A 15,989-nucleotide genomic window follows, 5' to 3' on the forward strand; every position below is an offset into this window, starting at 1 on the left:
GATCACGCCACTGCACTCCAGCCTGGGTGACAAAGCAAGACTGTCTCAAAAAAAAAAAAAAAAGCAGTATGGGCACACGGATCAATAGGACAGATTAGAAATTCCAAAAAAGATCCATATATATGCAGGAATTTATGTTTTAAAAGATATTTCCGGCCAGGTGTGGTGGCTCATGCCTGAAATCCCAGCACTTTGGGAGACCAAGGCAGGCGGATCACGAGGTCAGGAGACTGAGACCATCCTGGCTAACAACGGTGAAACCCTGTCTCCACTAAAAATACAAAAAATTAGCCGGGCGTGGTGGCGGGTGCCTGTAGTCCCAGCTACTCAGGAGGCTGAGGCAGGAGATGGCGTGAACCCGGGAGGCACAGCTTGCAGTGAGCCGAGATGGCGCCACTGCACTCTAGCCTGGGCGACAGAGCCAGACTCCGTCTCAAAAAAAAAAAAAAAAAGAAATATTTCCAGTGAGCAAAGAATGAACCTTTCAAGAAATAGTACAGGGACATGTGACTTTCCCTTTAGGGAAAGTTTGCTACCTCTCAGAAAAAACAAACTTCAGATGAATTAAAGATAGATACACACACATACATATCTTTAACCCATCTCGTTTATTTTTTGTATATACATCTACATACATTTTATACATGTATATTCATACATACATATATACAAATGTATATATGTTTAAAGCCACGCTATAAGAGGAAGTAAATGAGAAACAGATAAATGAAGTGGTAGCTGGAGGACGTGGGAATCAGTACAGGTTTTCACGCCTGTTTCAGAAATGGGAGATTCTACAGCACACTCGACACTAACACATCACATCCATAACATATCACATCCAATAGACAGGACACCCAAAAACACAAAACAAAAAAAGAATCAAATACCCAAACCCAGACACAACAATACTCAACACAAATACCCGACCAAAGTCTTTAAGAAAGCAAAAGAGGCCGGGCACAGTGGCTCACACCTGTAATCCCAGCACTCTAGGAGGCTGAGGTGGGTGGACCACTTGAGGTCAGGAGTTCAAGACCAGCCTGGCCAATATGGCAAAACCTCGTCTCTACTGAAAATATAAAAATTAGCCAGGCATGGTGGCGCACGCCTGTAATCCCAGCAGTTTGGGAAGCCGAGGCAGGAGGCTCATTTAAGGTCAGGAGTTCGAGAGCAGCCCAGGCAACATGGCAAAACCCCGTCTCTACTAAAAATACAAAAAGTTAGCCAGGTGTGGTGATGCACGCCTGTAGTCCAAGCTACTCGGGAGGCTGAGGCAGGAGAGTTACTTGAACCCAGTAGGTGAAGGTTACAGTGAGCCGAGATCACACCACTGCACTCCAGCCTGAGCAACACAGGGAGACACTCTCTCAAAAAAAAAAAAAAAAAAAAAAGAGAGAGATAGTCTCCAAAACACAAGAGGTAAGGTTTAAGTCCCATTGGCTTACGACAGGAAGATATGTGCACATCTGCAGAGCTGGTAACGGGGAGGCAGGCATTCCCTCTGATGGTTGCTGTTTCTTAATGAGGCATGTGTTGTGGTAACTACCACTAAGAAGAGGGAATTGATAGATAAGACAGAAGTTTTGAAACAGACATCCCAGAGTAGATCTGCTGGGCAGTGCTTAGTGTCCATCTGAGGTTTGTAATGATAAACGTAAGGTACAACTGGTGGCCAGGCTGGCTGTTTTCTCACCTAATGATGGTGACTTGGGTTTGGGCACAGAGGTGAATGATTGGGTTTACCCAAGGTTAGGGTTTTACTAGCGGAACAGAATGGAGGGAGACGGCGGGGGTGTAGGGTGGACTATGGAATTGATGCTACACAAGAGGGAAGTGAAGGCAGAAGGTTAATCATGAGAATGTCAGGGCTGGTTAGAAGAATGAAGGGTGAGGGTGGAAAAGCAGCCTCTATTTAAAAGGTTATAAGACAATCAATGTCCTCAGGGAATAATCAGGTTTCAAATAAAGTCAGGAGACGGATGGACCATTCAAAACAAAGTTAAGGATAGAGAGATTTGCCAGCCACCTTCTGGAAGTGATAGATGGTGCAGAGTGGGAGAGATGAGGTCGCATGTGGGGATGGACACAGTAGCTGGAGGTGAGCACTCCGGTACACAGGGTGACTAGAAAGGCGGAGAGAACAGCACGAGGCACCATGGGCTCCTGAGCGTCTCTTAGAGGCAGGTGGGTGTTAGGTCCTAGGGCTGTCATCCTGAATGCTTAAATTGGTATGAACTGCAAGCAGGCAAGGAAGCAGGAGTGCTCCCAGCTGTTAAACACATGCAAGGAGGCCCAGAGCACGGCCTGGCACTTTCTAAGTGCCCAATAAGAACAAACCAACTGGGAAAGACTCCAGCCATTTCCCATTTCCTCCCCATTCAGCCCACCCACCCACAAGGTCTCTAATAAATAGGGAGCAGTTTTTCACTTCATCACAATCTCCCACCCCCGAGAGAGCCACTCAGACACCAGAACAAGTCACCAACCCACCAGGGGTTTAATTCTCTGAATCAAAAGATCAGTTCAGAGAGGAGCCCTGCTTTGTCCTCATGCAGGGGTGAAGATCTGCAGAGCACCCTGGGAATGTCCAAGCCCAGAAGAGCCAGGGGCCAGTCCCTGAGCAAGTGGAGAATTGGGTCCTGGAGTCTCAGGCTGCCTCCTCCTCTTCGCTCTCCTCCTCACTCTCATGATACTGTCTGCGGTTTGTGTTAACAAACAGGTCAGAATCATCTTCTGAGCTGGACTCCTCTCCTGATAACTGTGGCTCAGCTGGGAGTTCTGGTTGAGTTTGTCTGCACGAAGGGAAGAGAGCAGGGTTAGCCCAGCACCTTCTAGGAAAATAACATCTACAATCAAGGAGTTCCAAAATAAGGACCATCCGGCCCAACAGTCAGGGCCCTACAGCACCCTTTAAAGACTCAAACAAGGGACACAGGAGAGCAAACAGTGGGGAAACATGGCCAAAGAAACAGGCTAAAGACTGACCCCACTCCCCAAATGTGTGCCACAGCCATTTGTTTTAGTTAGAAATAATGATTCTACGACCACCAACTAACACTTAATGGACCCATATCACGTAACAGATACTGCACTAAGCAATTTTACAAGCCATCCACTTCTTTAATCCTCACAAAGCTCCCATTTTACATATAAGAAAATAGAGTTTGAAGGAATTAAATAACGTGCTTAAAGTCATTCAGCTTTAAGTGGCAAAGCCAAGATTTTAACCCAGAGCATCTGACCTTCAAGCCCCATTCATAACCATGTTATACCACATGCTTAGGAGCTCTCAACAGATACCCTATGTAAGGAGGAAAGAAGGCTCTATTTTTCCCTCAAGGCACCAAAGCATGAACCCCTTATTTTCCATGTACCCCACCCCAAGGTTTGTTCCTCACCTGTTCCTGTTGTTGTTGTGTTTCTCAGCCACTTCAGAGAAGGCCTCGGGCCTATGCCAAGAGATGAGCCAAAGTCAGAAAGGACAAATAAATTTCTCACAAAAGAGCTGCTTCCAGCTGTGTCTGCCTGGGATGCCATGACCTTCCCTCCCCTAATTCCCAAGCTAGGAAGGCAATGCCTCCAGAAGCCAGACAGCCAATGATCAAGGGGACCACCTACCAAAACCCGTCCTTCTGCAGAGAGCGCACGTGGTCCTTGCAGAGCACAAACGAGATTTCAGCCTTCACCTTTTCTCCCTCTTCAATGGGGTCAACAATGAGAAAGTCCCCTGTAGGTAAGAAGAGAAAAGACAAAGTCAGGCCTGCTTGCAATAAGGAAAGCCAAAGCCATAGGAAGTGGTTCTATCTCCTAGAGAGGGCTGCCTCTCCCACCTCTCTCTCTTTTTTTTTTCTTTTTTCTGAGACAGGGTCTTGCTCTGTTGCCCAGGCTGGAAAGCAATAGCATGATCATAGCTGACTGCAGCCTCCACCTCCCAGGCTCAAGTGATTCTCAGTCCTCAGCCTCCTGAGTAGCTGGGATCACAAGCACGTGCCCAACTAATTTTTTTCTTTTTGTAGAGACACAGTCTCATTATGCTGCCCAGGCTGGTCTCAAGCGATCCTCCCATCTCAGCCTCTCAAAGTGCTGGGATTACAGGAGTAATCCTCTCACCTCTCTTGATCCAGATGTTCTTGCGGTATTTGGAGGGCATGCTCACCAGGAAGCGCTGCCCTTGGGCTGTCTCCACCTCATGCAGATTGTTCCCTGGGGTCCTGAGTACCTGGTTCAGGAGAGACCAAGAATCAGTCTCATCAGTCAGATCAAACACCCTCTCAGACACGCTGCACCCTACCCCCACCCCAGGGGCCCTCCAGGGCTGCAGGGGTGGGGAGCAGAACAGCTTCTGCCCCAAGCCACTCACCCTGACAATCTGCTGCTGGTCGGAGGGCACTATGTGCTCCCCTAGCACCTCCTTCACCACATGCTTCCTCTTGGTGGCCTGAGACATGCTGAAGTTGTGCCACGCTGGTTAGGAACGAAGAGACTGTCAACTCCTCCTCCTGAGTTCCTTGGATGGCAGGCTCAGAACCCAGGACTGTTCTGAAGATGGGGAGGGGCCTTTTACTGAGGGGTGACACGGTGTCTTGGTTAAGAACATGGGTTCTGAAGTCTAACTGCCTGGATTCAAATCCTACCTTGGTTTATTTCCTAACTATTCAACTTCTCTAGGTCCCAGAAAAATAACAGCTAACTCAGCACTGTTACAGTATGGTATGAGGCCACCACTTCTCCTGTTGGCCTTCTCAGTTTCTCCACAACCTCCCCTTTTCTCTAGTTTATAAGACAGGAGAAAAGGGAGAAAGCAAAAAGTTGGAAAGAAACAGAAGTAAGATAAATAGCTAGACGACCCTGGCACTACCACCTGGCCCTGGTGGCTAAAATAATAATAATATTATTAGCCCCTGACCAAAACTACTGGTGTTATCTGTAAATTCTAGACATCGTATGAGAAAGCACTGTAAAACTTTTTGTTCTGTTAGCTGATGTATGTAGCCCCCAGTCACGTTTCTCACGCTTACTTGATCTATTATGACTTTTTCACGTAGACCCCTTAGAGTTGTAAGCCCTTAAAAGGGCTAGGAATTTCTTTTTCGGGGAGCTTGGCTCTTAAAAGACACGAGTCTGCCGACGCTCCCGGCCGAATTAAAAAACCTCTTCCTTCTTTAATCTGGAGTCTGAGGAGTTTTGTCTGCGACTCGTCCTGCTATAACAGAATGGGACAATACAATGCATGTCATGTAAAAGTAACTCCGGCCGGGCGCGGTGGCTCACGCCTGTAATCCCAGCACTTTGGGAGGCCGAGGTGGGCGAATCACGATGTCAGGAGATCGAGACCATCCTGGCTAATACGGTGAAACCCCCTCTCTACAAAAATACAAAAAATTAGCCGGGCGTGATGACGGGCGCCTGTAGTCCCAGCTACTCGGGAGGCTGAGGCAGGAGAATGGCGTAAACCCGGGAGGCGGAGCTTGCAGTGAGCCGAGATCGCTCCACTGCACTCCAGCCTGGGCGACAGAGCGAAACTCCGTCTCAAAAAAAAAAAAAAAAAAAAAAGTAACTCCTATAATCTTAAGTACTGGTGTAATATAAAACTACACGCATGCTCCAGAGAAGTCATCCTGGCAACCTCTCTGGAAAGAGTTTGAAATAAACCGTATCTTTCTCAACACGCTTGTACACCCCAAGTCTAGCATAGTCACACAACAGAGAAGTTCAGTCTGGCAACACACTACAGCCGGAGACAAATTAGGTGGCCACCGTGATGGTCCAAGCCAGGAACTAGTTAATTAAAGGTTGAGGTGAGCAGGCTTGTCTGCGACATTTGCATATTTCTGACTTCGGTACTTAGAAGACGAAGGCCAGTACCCTTAAGACTGATGGTTTCCGAAGGAAACACTGTCATCTCTAGTTGCTGTCCTCCTTCCTCCTCCCTGTCTATCCCGGAGAAAAGACCCTCAGAGAAACACCCACACTTAAGTCTCTGGCCCTCGGCTCCCAGGAACGCTGCCGGAGCAACCCCGCCGTCTAGGCTGGACTCTGAGAGAGGATCGTCCACGACTCACTTCAAGGCTGAACCAAGAAAACACAGTAAAGGAACTTGCCGGCGGCCGCGACGGTAGCGTCAGCTCGAAATCAGGTCTCCAGTGTTCCCAGTTCCCACCAGTCCAACTGCAAGGAGTGCGACGTGAGTCTGAGTCTGATCCCTCCGAAAACCGTACTTCCGGCGCTGTCTCGGAGGCCTCCCGTCCCCTCCCTTGTCCGTCTTCTAACTCTTCCCCACGCCAGGTCCGTCAAGCCTAAGTCCTTGAGTTCCGGGTCCGGGCAGCAGAGAAAGGAAGTCCTCTCCCTGGAGGCCTCTCTCCCTCAGAACTGCGCGAGAAGCGAGACCTTAGAAGGCAGGGCTTCCCGCGAAGGACCGGAAAGGAGCGCCTACTAAGGACGCCGTCGAGGTCCGGGGCGCCTCAACTCTATAGCTCTAACTGGCTAGAAGTGCCCAACGTGGAAGGTTTCTTTTTTAAAGGCGGCTCTTGAAGCGACCCGGAAGCGGAAGTGGAAGAAAGTTCTAGTGGCTTGAGATATCCGCAAGAGCGGCCGGGTGGCGGGAGGAACCGTTACGGGAACTGAAGTTGCGGGTGAGCGCGAGCTGCGGAGCAGGGCCCTGACTGGAGGCCAGAGGGGTTGCGGGGAGAAGGGGAGGAGAGGGGTCGCAGGCGCTGTGGCGGGCCCTGGGGGAGAGCTTGGCCGCGCTGCGGGGAGGGGGCGGGGTGCGGCGCGTGGGAGCCGGGCCGCGGGAAGGGGCGGGCCGCAGCGGCGCGCGGTGGGGGCGGAGCTGGGGCGCGGCGTGAACCCCGCGGGCGGGGAGCGGGTGTGCGCAGCGCTAGGTGTGCGCTTCGCCCTGTAGGTAGAGAGAACCTTTGGTTAGCTTTCCACGCCAAGTGGCCGTTCCATGCAGTCAGTGTCGTCTTGGTTCAGCCAAGGTCACAGAGGGAGTGACAGCTTCCGCGCAGCCCTGGCTACGGACTCTGGGAATCTTTCCACTGCCCCGCTTGCGCCACCTGTTAGGCAGGATCGTTTTTCCTCTGGGGCAAGATCAAAATCCAGGTCCTGCAGGAAGAAACTCCTCTTAAGAATAGTAGGGAAGAGTCTCCCTGGACCTGTTTTCTCCTTTCAGGATGAGGGGGATCGAGCAAGCCACTGTAACCCCTGGCTTGTCTTCCTCTTACTATGAGATTGCTCGTGGGCCCTTAGGAGTTCCAGGTCTTCAGCCCTAACCTGCCTTTTTTTTGGGATTCCTAGATTAAGCCTGATCAAGATGACAACCTCCCAAAAGCACCGAGACTTCGTGGCAGAGCCCATGGGGGAGAAGCCAGTGGGGAGCCTGGCTGGGATTGGTGAAGTCCTGGGCAAGAAGCTGGAGGAAAGGGGCTTTGACAAGGTGTGGGGTGGCTGCGTGTACCTGGTGCAAGCGGGGGGTGGAAGGGAAGTGATTCCATCTGCTGGGGGATGGACAGTAAGGTTTAATCTGAGGAGGCTGCCAGAGCCTGGGCACCTGGTGGAGAGGAGAGGGGGGCAAAACCCGCGCTGCTTCCTGGGCTTGTGTGCTCTGAATGGCACGGGAATGGCTGTCTTCCTCTTATCTCTCACTGAGCACTGAGCAGCACGCCCTTTCCTTTTCCGTGTTTTGCAGGCCTATGTTGTCCTTGGCCAGTTTCTGGTGCTAAAGAAGGATGAAGACCTCTTCCGGGAATGGCTGAAAGACACTTGTGGCGCCAACGCCAAGCAGTCCCGGGACTGCTTCGGATGCCTTCGAGAGTGGTGCGACGCCTTCTTGTGATGCTCTCTGGGAAGCTCTCAATCCCCAGCCCTCATCCAGAGTTTGCAGCCGAGTAGGGACTCCTCCCCTGTCCTCTACGAAGGAAAAGATTGCTATTGTCGTACTCACCTCCGACGTACTCCGGGGTCTTTTGGGAGTTTTCTCCCCTAACCATTTCAACTTTTTTTTGGATTCTCGCTCTTTCATGATGCATGCCTTCCCCGTCCTTTTTCCCTTGCCAGTTCCCTGGTGACAGTTACCAGCTTTCCTGAATGGATTCCCGGCCCCATCCCTCACCCCCACCCTCACTTTCAATCCGTTTAATACCATTTGGCTCCTTTTTTGGCAGAACAGTCACTGTCCTTGTAAAGTTTTTTAGATCAATAAAGTCAGTGGCTTTCATGACTGGGCTTTGTGCACTGAAAAGCAAGTGGGCTGGGAGTTGCCTCTCCTCCAGGGACTGACCATGTTTCCCTCACTCCTTATCAGTAGAGACCGAAACTGGCAGCTTCCCTTCCACTCCCAGAGGGCAGCCACCCTAGCCATGTAGGCCTCAGGCAGGTGACTTGTGTCTCAATCGCCGAGTGATGTGGGAGAGGGTGTGGGTGGATCTTTTCCTGGGAGCCAGAAGGACTGTGCTCCAGATGTCAGTTAAGTCAACAGCTGAACTAGGCAGCACCTGGTGGAAAAGTCAGTGGGAGTCAGAGGTACCAGACAGGGTGGGCCAGATGTGGGTGAGAGTTCACCTGCCAGTCGTCATATCATCTGCTCTCCCGGCCTCTGTAAGGGTGGGCAGGGTGCTTGCCATCTTCCATGATCTCTTAGGGAGGAGAAGGAGCACAGGCATCACAGCTGGAAGGATGTGAGGGGAGTACACCTCAGTACATTTTAGTCCTGTTCTTTTTGTTTACTTTTTTACTTAATAGGGACAGGGCCCTGCTCTGTTGCCCAGGCTGGCCTTAAGCGATCCTTAAGCCTCCCAAAGCGCTATGACTATAGGTGTGAGCCACCATACCCGGCCAGCCCTATTATTTCTTGAACACTTAGTATGAACCAGGCTTGAAGCTTAAAATCTTCGCAAACATTTTTTTCTTTCAAATAATAAATATTTTCTCTTTTACGAGTGAGGAAACTTGAGGCTCAGAGAGGCTAATTTGCCCATGGACTTGCTCCTGGGAAGTAGCCAGACTGGAACTCAAACTAGCTTGGAAACCCATGGACCCGGCCATGTGTTCCTTGGTCATGTGGCTTAGCCTCTCTGAGCCTCAGTTTCCCCACTTGGAAAATGAGGTGGTTGTAGGGAAAGGATATTTGCAGCAGTATAAACAACAAAGGACTATTTCCATAGCACATACAGAATTGCAATCAAGAAAAAAGCGGACTGGCTGGGCGCAATGGCTCACGTTTGTAATGCCAGCACTTTCAGAGGCCGAGGTGGGTGGATCACCTGAGGTCAGGAGTTCAAGACCAGCCTGGCCAACATGGTGAGACCCCATCTCTACCAAAAATACAAAAATTAGCCGGGTGTGGTGGTGCACGCCTGTAATCCCAGCTACTCAGGAGACTAAGGCAGGAGAATCGAACTTGGGAGGCAGAGGTTGCAGTGAGCCGAGATCACGGCCATTGCACTCCAGCCAGGGTGACCAGAATGAAACTTTGTCTCAAAAAAAAACAACAGAAAAATGGGTAAAAGACCTAAGACGGCCACAGAAGAGGGTTCCCTCCCAGTAAATAAGCACAGGGAAGGTGCTCCATATGGCTAGTAATAAGACATCACATGCCATTAACACCCACCTGACTGGCAAACACTTTCAAGTTGGACAATACCAAGTATTGATGAGATAATGAAGCAACAGGAACTGATACCTAGCTGGTGGGAGTATAAATTGGTCTAAACAATTTGGGAAGACAGTTGGGTGTTATTTAGTAAAACTGACACGCCCTGTGACCAAGCAGTTCCACTCTCGGGACTGTGCCTTGAAGAAAGTCCCGAACACCTGCAGCAGGACCTAGATGAGTTTGCAGGTGCATTGTTGGGAGCAACGCTAGCGGCTGTCAATACTAGAGTAGATAAATAGGCACTCATGCCACCGGACACTGGATGGAGGTGAAAATGAACAAATGATAGTTGTGTACAACACAAATCTCAATAGCAAATGAAGCCAAACAAATTCTTAGGAATTCCTACATAGATGGTAAAACTAGAAGGAAAACAAAGGAAATGATTATGGTAAATAGTAAACGAAAAAGTCTACAGGGATTATCTTTGGGGGAGGGTGTGGAAGGGCTTAAGGGTAGGCTTGGCCTACCCTGACCTGTGTTTCTGACCTATGGGGTGGTGGTACAGGCATTGACCAAAAGTGTATGTTCTGCGCCCTTTTCAGTGTATTAGCTACATCTCAACAATAGAAAGATGAAAGGAAAACCAAAAATAAAGACCTGAGGCTGGAACGATTGCGTGAAAGGTCAGAAACTAAATTGTTATTTGTAGGGATGAGAGTTCTGTACAAGGCTGGGACTGGGAAGTGCGAGTGGCCCAGCTTGAAAGGGACACCGGGTGACTGCAGCAGGGCCCAGCTTGTGCTTCAAGCCGCTTCCTGGGAGGCTGCTGGTCTGAGTCCCGGCTGAGGTGGTCACGAGGGCTCTCTCTTGAGTTTCAGACTGTTTCTGATGTCTTCCCGGATAAGTCCCCTCAGCCTTGACCCTTATGCTATGATGCTGTCGCAGGCCTGGTGTGCTTAGGTGGGGGCTTTGCAGGGCTCCGGCCTCACCACACCTCAGCCCTGATGCTGCCAGCTTGTTGCTGGTGCTCTGTGAGGTCATGGAGACTCCTCCTCCACGAAGCCCTTCCCTGGGCTACTGCCCACGCTGGCATCCTGGTTTGGCCTCTCCTGGCTGTGGCACTGGGACCCTGCTGGAAGCCTGCAGCTCATGCTGTCTGCTTTATTTCCTTGTCGTCTGCTTTTCCGGGCTCACCCACCGGCTTTGCCATAGAAGGGACTGGAACCTGCCTTCTCACCTCTCCCTTGGGGCACAGGCAGTGCATATACCAGGTGGCAGGCCACAAACCCTTTATCAGGACTCCATATTGCATCCCACACAAGTTCTTGGCTCTGTCCTGGGACAGCAGTAGACAAAGGGCATCTAGAATGTACCTTGTGACAGTGTGGCCTCTCAGATCCAGCCCGACTCAGCCAGCAGGACAAAGGGACCACGGCTTGGAATGCTGGCGCAGAAAGCAGACCTGGCTGGTGAGGGGTAGGAGTCAGGTTGTCTCAGTGTCAGCCTGTGGTGTCCAACAGGACATGCCTGGCCACCCACTAGCCTGGGACATAGGTGGGCCCAGAAATCAGCAAATACTGACCCCATCCCCCCATCACACCCAGCCAGAGCTTGACCCCCTCAGCTGGTCTAGTCATGAGTGCTCAGAGCCAGCCTAGAACTTGGTGTGAACCCAGCCCATGCACTCTGGGGTCCCGAAGGGCTCCTGCTTCCCCCAGAAAGGAAGTAGGGGGAGGCTACCTGGGCCACCACAACCCTGCCCCCGGCAGCCTACTGAGCATGGAAGGCTCCCAGCAGGTGCTTGTGACTGTTGATCCCTTTCCAGGCTGGCCCCTCCCTGTGGGGACCAGGGCTCTTTCCTGTCACTCTCAACCTTGACTGGTGGCAGCCTTGAAGAGCCAGCCAGGCCCGATTCTGGGGCTTTGCTCCCCATGCAATCTGGAGCAAGTTGCTTCACTCCCCTGAGCTACAGCCTCCTCTGCCAGCTGATACAGGGTTGTGAAGATTCAACCAGTGAATCAGCAGTGCTTAGGAGCGCTCCTCCCCAGAGGGGAGCTTTAATCCCTGTTGGATTACAGGTTTCCTTGCTGAAAGATCGCCTTTCCAGGATATGGGGCTACAGAGCCCCGGGGGGAGGGCAATATCCTCTGCCCAACTGAAGGTTCAAGGAAGAGGGTTCTGGGGGAAAACATCAAAGCCTTGGAGAGCCTGATCCCAGAGGGAAAGAGATGTCAAGAACCTGCCCTGGTCATCTCCACCCATCAGGCCAGGGGCAAGAGAGGGGTGCTGTGGACAACCTGGGGTGGGATGTCTGGGCCACTGCAAAACTGGAGGCTCTGCCCTGTGGCCAGTACATTTGACCGACCTCAAGCTCACGCTTGGCCCAAACCTCCTGGAAGCCAGAGTGGTCCAGACGGGATGGAGTCAGGCCCTGGGAAAGTCTGCTCAGGGACACCCCACCTGCAAGAAACAACCCCTACACCATGCACAGCAGACCTCAAACCCCTGTGGAGCAGCCCAGGACTCATGCACTGGGACCCACCACTAACCCTTCCCCTTTGACCTCCCATTTCCTCCTTGTAGGAAGAGGTAATAATCATTGTCTGTGCAGAGCTGCTATGGGAATGAAAGAACATGTATTGAATCCCTGGCGCAAGGCCTGGCACACAGCAAGAGCTCTTACCATTGTTAATCCTCCCCACCTTTTCTTACCAAGATACCACTTCTAGCTGTGTGACCTTAGACAAGTGTCCTGACCTCTCTGATTAACTTCTTCATCTGCAAAGTGGGGATAATATGTACTCCCTCAGGGTGCTTGTGAGAATCAGTGGGTGAAAAGTGCTCAGAAATTGCTAGGTTGTACTGCAAAAGAGTCCTTGGCATCAGCACAAAGCAGTGGCAGGTGGAGTGGGTGCCCTTGGTGAGTCACAGACAGGCCTTTGCTAGTTTTTGAGAGAGCTGTTGGAGGTACCTGTGGCCATGGCTAAGCTCCAAGTGATGACACAGCAGGCCCAGGGGAGCTGCCTCTCCCACCTCGCCCCTGTGGCACGATCCTGGGCCTCTTCCTCTACCCCGCCCAGGCTTTCAGCTCAGAGTCCTGGCCAGGCGTCATCCTCCTGATCAACTCAAGCTCGGCCAGCACTTCCACAAACTGGAGTCTGTCCCTTTAAGCCAGACACCTGAGGCTGCCAGGAACTTGCGACGGTTCCTTGGAATCCCAGGAAGATGGCAGAGTTGGTTTTCCACAGCTGGGCTGAGGAAGTGAGGTGGGTAGCAGGCTGGCAGCTGCCCTGGGCAGTGAGTGACTGCTGTGGTCTAGGTCTCTGTGTGGGAAATCACTTCCTTTTGTGGTCCTGGGATTCTAAGGCCCAGAATCAGGAAGGGAGGGTGACACGCTGGATGCCTACATACAATATCCATCACAGTGACGGCTGCCAGCTGCTCTTTACGTACTGTGACCTAGCACCTCTTCCAAGCCCCAGTGAAGCCCCTGGAGGCTCTAAGCACTGCAAGATCTTAGTGCTCCAGGGACAATAAGCCCCTGCCCCCCAGCAACATGGAATTACAAATACAAACTACACTGAACTCTAAAATGCAGACAAATAATTCCAAGGCCTGCCTGTAATCCCAGCGCTTTGGGAAGCTGAGGTGGGAGGATCTCGTGATCTCTTGAGGCCAGGCATTCGAGACCCACCTGGCACTACTGTGAGACCCCATCTCTACAAAAAAATTTAAGAATTAGCCAGGTGTGAAAAAAAATTAACCAGGCATGGGGGCATGCGCCTGTGGTCCCAGCTACTTGGGAGGCTGAGATGGGAGGATAGCTTGAAGCCAGGAAGTCGAGTTATAGTGAGCTATGATAGCGCCACTGCACTCTAGCCTGGCTGACAGAGCTCTGTCACACACACACACACAAAATTTTCAACAAAATCCAGACTTTTCTTGCGTTGACTACTTCAACACTGCTTTTCATCTGTTCCTTTTTTTTTTTTTTGAGACAGGGTCTTGCTCTGTCACCCAGGTGGAGTGCAGTGGCACCATCACTGCTCACTGCAGCCTCGACCTCCCAGACTCTAGTAATCCTCCCACCTCAGCCTCCCGAGTAGCTGGGACCACAGGCGTGCACCACCATGCACAGCTAATTTATTTTAGATTTTTTGGTAGAGACGAGGGCTCACTATGTTGCCCAGGCTGGTCTGAAACTCCTGGCCTCAAGTGATCCTCCTGCTTCCGACTCCCAAAGTCCTGGGATTACAGGTATGAGCTACCGTGTGATTAATAGATCACCACCTATTAATAATAATCAATTAATTATTGGAGTCTTTTTTTTTTGAGATAGAGTCTTGCTCTGTCACCCACGCTGGAGTGCAGTGGGTGCCGTCTCAGCTCACTGCAACCTCTGCCTCCCAGGTTCAAGTTATTCACCCACCTCAGCCTCCCAAGTAGCTGAGACTACAGGTGTGCGCCACCACGCCCAGCTAATTTTGGTATTTTTAGTAGAGGTGGGGTGTTGGGAGCCGAAAGGGCCAAAGGGATTGTGACCAACTCAGCATTCTACTGAAGGCTATATGATCAAACAGCCACCTGTTTATCACGAATGCAGGATGTGGGCAAACTCCCACTGCCCTGCCACCAAAAGGTTTGCTGAGGGCCTCACTCCTTGGCACTGGGGTCCCTGAAGTTATCTACTGAGAAAATTAGCACCTATTGTTCAAAGGATGCAGTCTCACAAGCCTGCTGTGAACCAAACTGCTGACTGACAATTACCTGACATACCCGACAATCACCCCCCTCTTTCTCGCTATCTCTTTTGCCTACTACATACAGAGGGCTGTGTAAAGTTCAGGGCCCTTGTCCACTAGAGGCAAGGTGCCCCCTGACCCCTTCTTCCAAATATACTCTTTTGTCTCTTGTCTTTTATTCCCACGTTTGCCCGGCTTTGTTCAGTCCCCCTAGTTCCGTGCGGGCTACAATGGGGTTTCACCATGTTGGCCAGGCTGGTCTCGAACTCCTGGCCTCAAGTGATCTGCCCACCTCGGCCTCCCAAAGTGCTGGGATTACAGGCGTGAGCCACCACGCCTGGCAATTATTGGAGTCTTTAAAAACACAGTCATGGGCGTTGTTTGCTGGTACCTCCAGCACATGCTCACTGTATCCACGGGAGAGCCAGATTCGAAACATTAATATCAGAACAAACTTAGGAGATAAGGTGTCTTTCAGACGAGGGCACGGAGGCTCTGTCTGGGAGGTTGAGGGACTTGCCCAAAGCCATGCCGTCAGTAAGATGGCAGAGCTGACATGACTGACACCCCCTCCTTCTGGGCAGTTTGTGTCCTGTGGGCTTAGTCTGGTTTAAGACCACAGATTTGACTTAGACTGTCAGCACACACAAGCCAGTGTCACCATTTATTTCCTGCCGGTGTCTTTGGGCAAATCCATTTTCCCTTCTCTGTAAAGTGGAAACTATTTTTTTCTTTCTTCTTTTTTTTTTTTTGAGACAGAGTCTCTCTGTCACCCAGGCTAGAGCACAGTGGTGCCATTTTGGCTCACTGCAACCTCTGCCTCCCAGGTTCAAGCAATTCTCCTGCCTCAGCCTTCTGAGTAGCTGGGAATTCAGGTGTGTGCCACCACGCCTGTCTAATTTTTGTATTTTTGGTAGAGACGGGGTTTCACCATGTTGGCCAGGCTGGTCTTGAACTCCTGACCTCAAGTGATCTGCCTGCCTCGGCCTCCCAAAGTGCTGGGATTACAAGCGTGAGCCCTCACGCCCGGCCTTCTTTTTTTTTTTTTTTTTTTTTTTTGAATCGGCGTCTAGCTCTGTCGCCCAGGCTGGAGTGCAGTGGTGAGATCACGATTCACTGACTTGAACTCCTTGGCTCAAGTGGTCCTCCCACCTTGGCCTCTCAAAGTGCTGGAATTACAAGCATGCCTAGGCGCCTGGCCAGGTGGAAACATTAGTCACTCGCGCTCCAGGAAGGTTGTCAGGCAGCGCTGAGCAGTAATGTGTCCTACTCACCTGCTGTTTATGCAGCACCAGACCTCTTCTAAGAACTTGACCTGTTTCAGCTCACTGAATCCTCACAACACCCATTGTACAGAAGAGGAAACTTAGGCAGCGAGTGGTTAAGTGACTTCTCCGAGGTCACACAGCTAGGAAATGGTGGCAACAGTAAGAGCCCACGAAGAGCTGCGGTTGGTAGTTCATTCTGGACAGCCCTCCCGTGAACCGTCCCTGTACTGGCACTTGTTGCTGGGGACTGTCGCTGTCCTCTCCCTCCCCGGGCCAGGTGTGTCCTGGAGGGCAGGGAAGCGTCTTGGCACGCGGGTGCGCGCCGCCCCCTCGGCCTCCTGGGCTCCCTGAACCTCGCAGGACGCCGGCAACTTCGAGCCC

The 15,989-nt window shown here is 51.3% G+C and overlaps 2 protein-coding genes across 9 annotated transcripts; one reads left to right on the plus strand and one right to left on the minus strand.

Moving 5' to 3' along the window:
• Window positions 1-589: 589 nt before the first annotated feature.
• Window positions 590-6,385, minus strand: EIF1AD (eukaryotic translation initiation factor 1A domain containing). 7 transcript variants are annotated; one of them, XM_019036930.4, is made up of 6 exons: window positions 5,974-6,385; window positions 4,364-4,542; window positions 4,114-4,222; window positions 3,622-3,730; window positions 3,402-3,452; window positions 590-2,795 (listed from the first exon to the last, which is right to left on the minus strand). In XM_019036930.4, exons 2-6 carry the CDS (start codon window positions 4,448-4,450, stop codon window positions 2,651-2,653), a joined length of 501 nt encoding a protein of 166 aa, XP_018892475.1. In that variant the 5' UTR covers window positions 4,451-4,542; window positions 5,974-6,385; the 3' UTR covers window positions 590-2,650. The 7 variants fall into 7 exon arrangements, with proteins under 7 accessions (XP_018892475.1, XP_004051608.1, XP_018892477.1 ...); XM_004051560.5 differs by having other exon boundaries at window positions 4,364-4,566; window positions 5,974-6,275; XM_019036932.3 differs by having other exon boundaries at window positions 6,066-6,270.
• Window positions 6,386-6,494: 109 nt separating this feature from the next.
• Window positions 6,495-8,218, plus strand: BANF1 (barrier to autointegration nuclear assembly factor 1). Of its 2 annotated transcripts, none has more exons than XM_004051565.3 (3): window positions 6,495-6,635; window positions 7,300-7,438; window positions 7,691-8,218. In XM_004051565.3, exons 2-3 carry the CDS (start codon window positions 7,316-7,318, stop codon window positions 7,835-7,837), a joined length of 270 nt encoding a protein of 89 aa, XP_004051613.1. In that variant the 5' UTR covers window positions 6,495-6,635; window positions 7,300-7,315; the 3' UTR covers window positions 7,838-8,218. The 2 variants fall into 2 exon arrangements, with proteins under 2 accessions (XP_004051613.1, XP_004051614.1); XM_004051566.4 differs by lacking the exon at window positions 6,495-6,635 and adding an exon at window positions 6,828-7,135.
• Window positions 8,219-15,989: the final 7,771 nt, after the last annotated feature.

This window comes from Gorilla gorilla, chromosome 9 (genome assembly GCF_029281585.2).
Source record: "Gorilla gorilla gorilla isolate KB3781 chromosome 9, NHGRI_mGorGor1-v2.1_pri, whole genome shotgun sequence".
Classification (NCBI taxonomy): domain Eukaryota; kingdom Metazoa; phylum Chordata; class Mammalia; order Primates; family Hominidae; genus Gorilla; species Gorilla gorilla.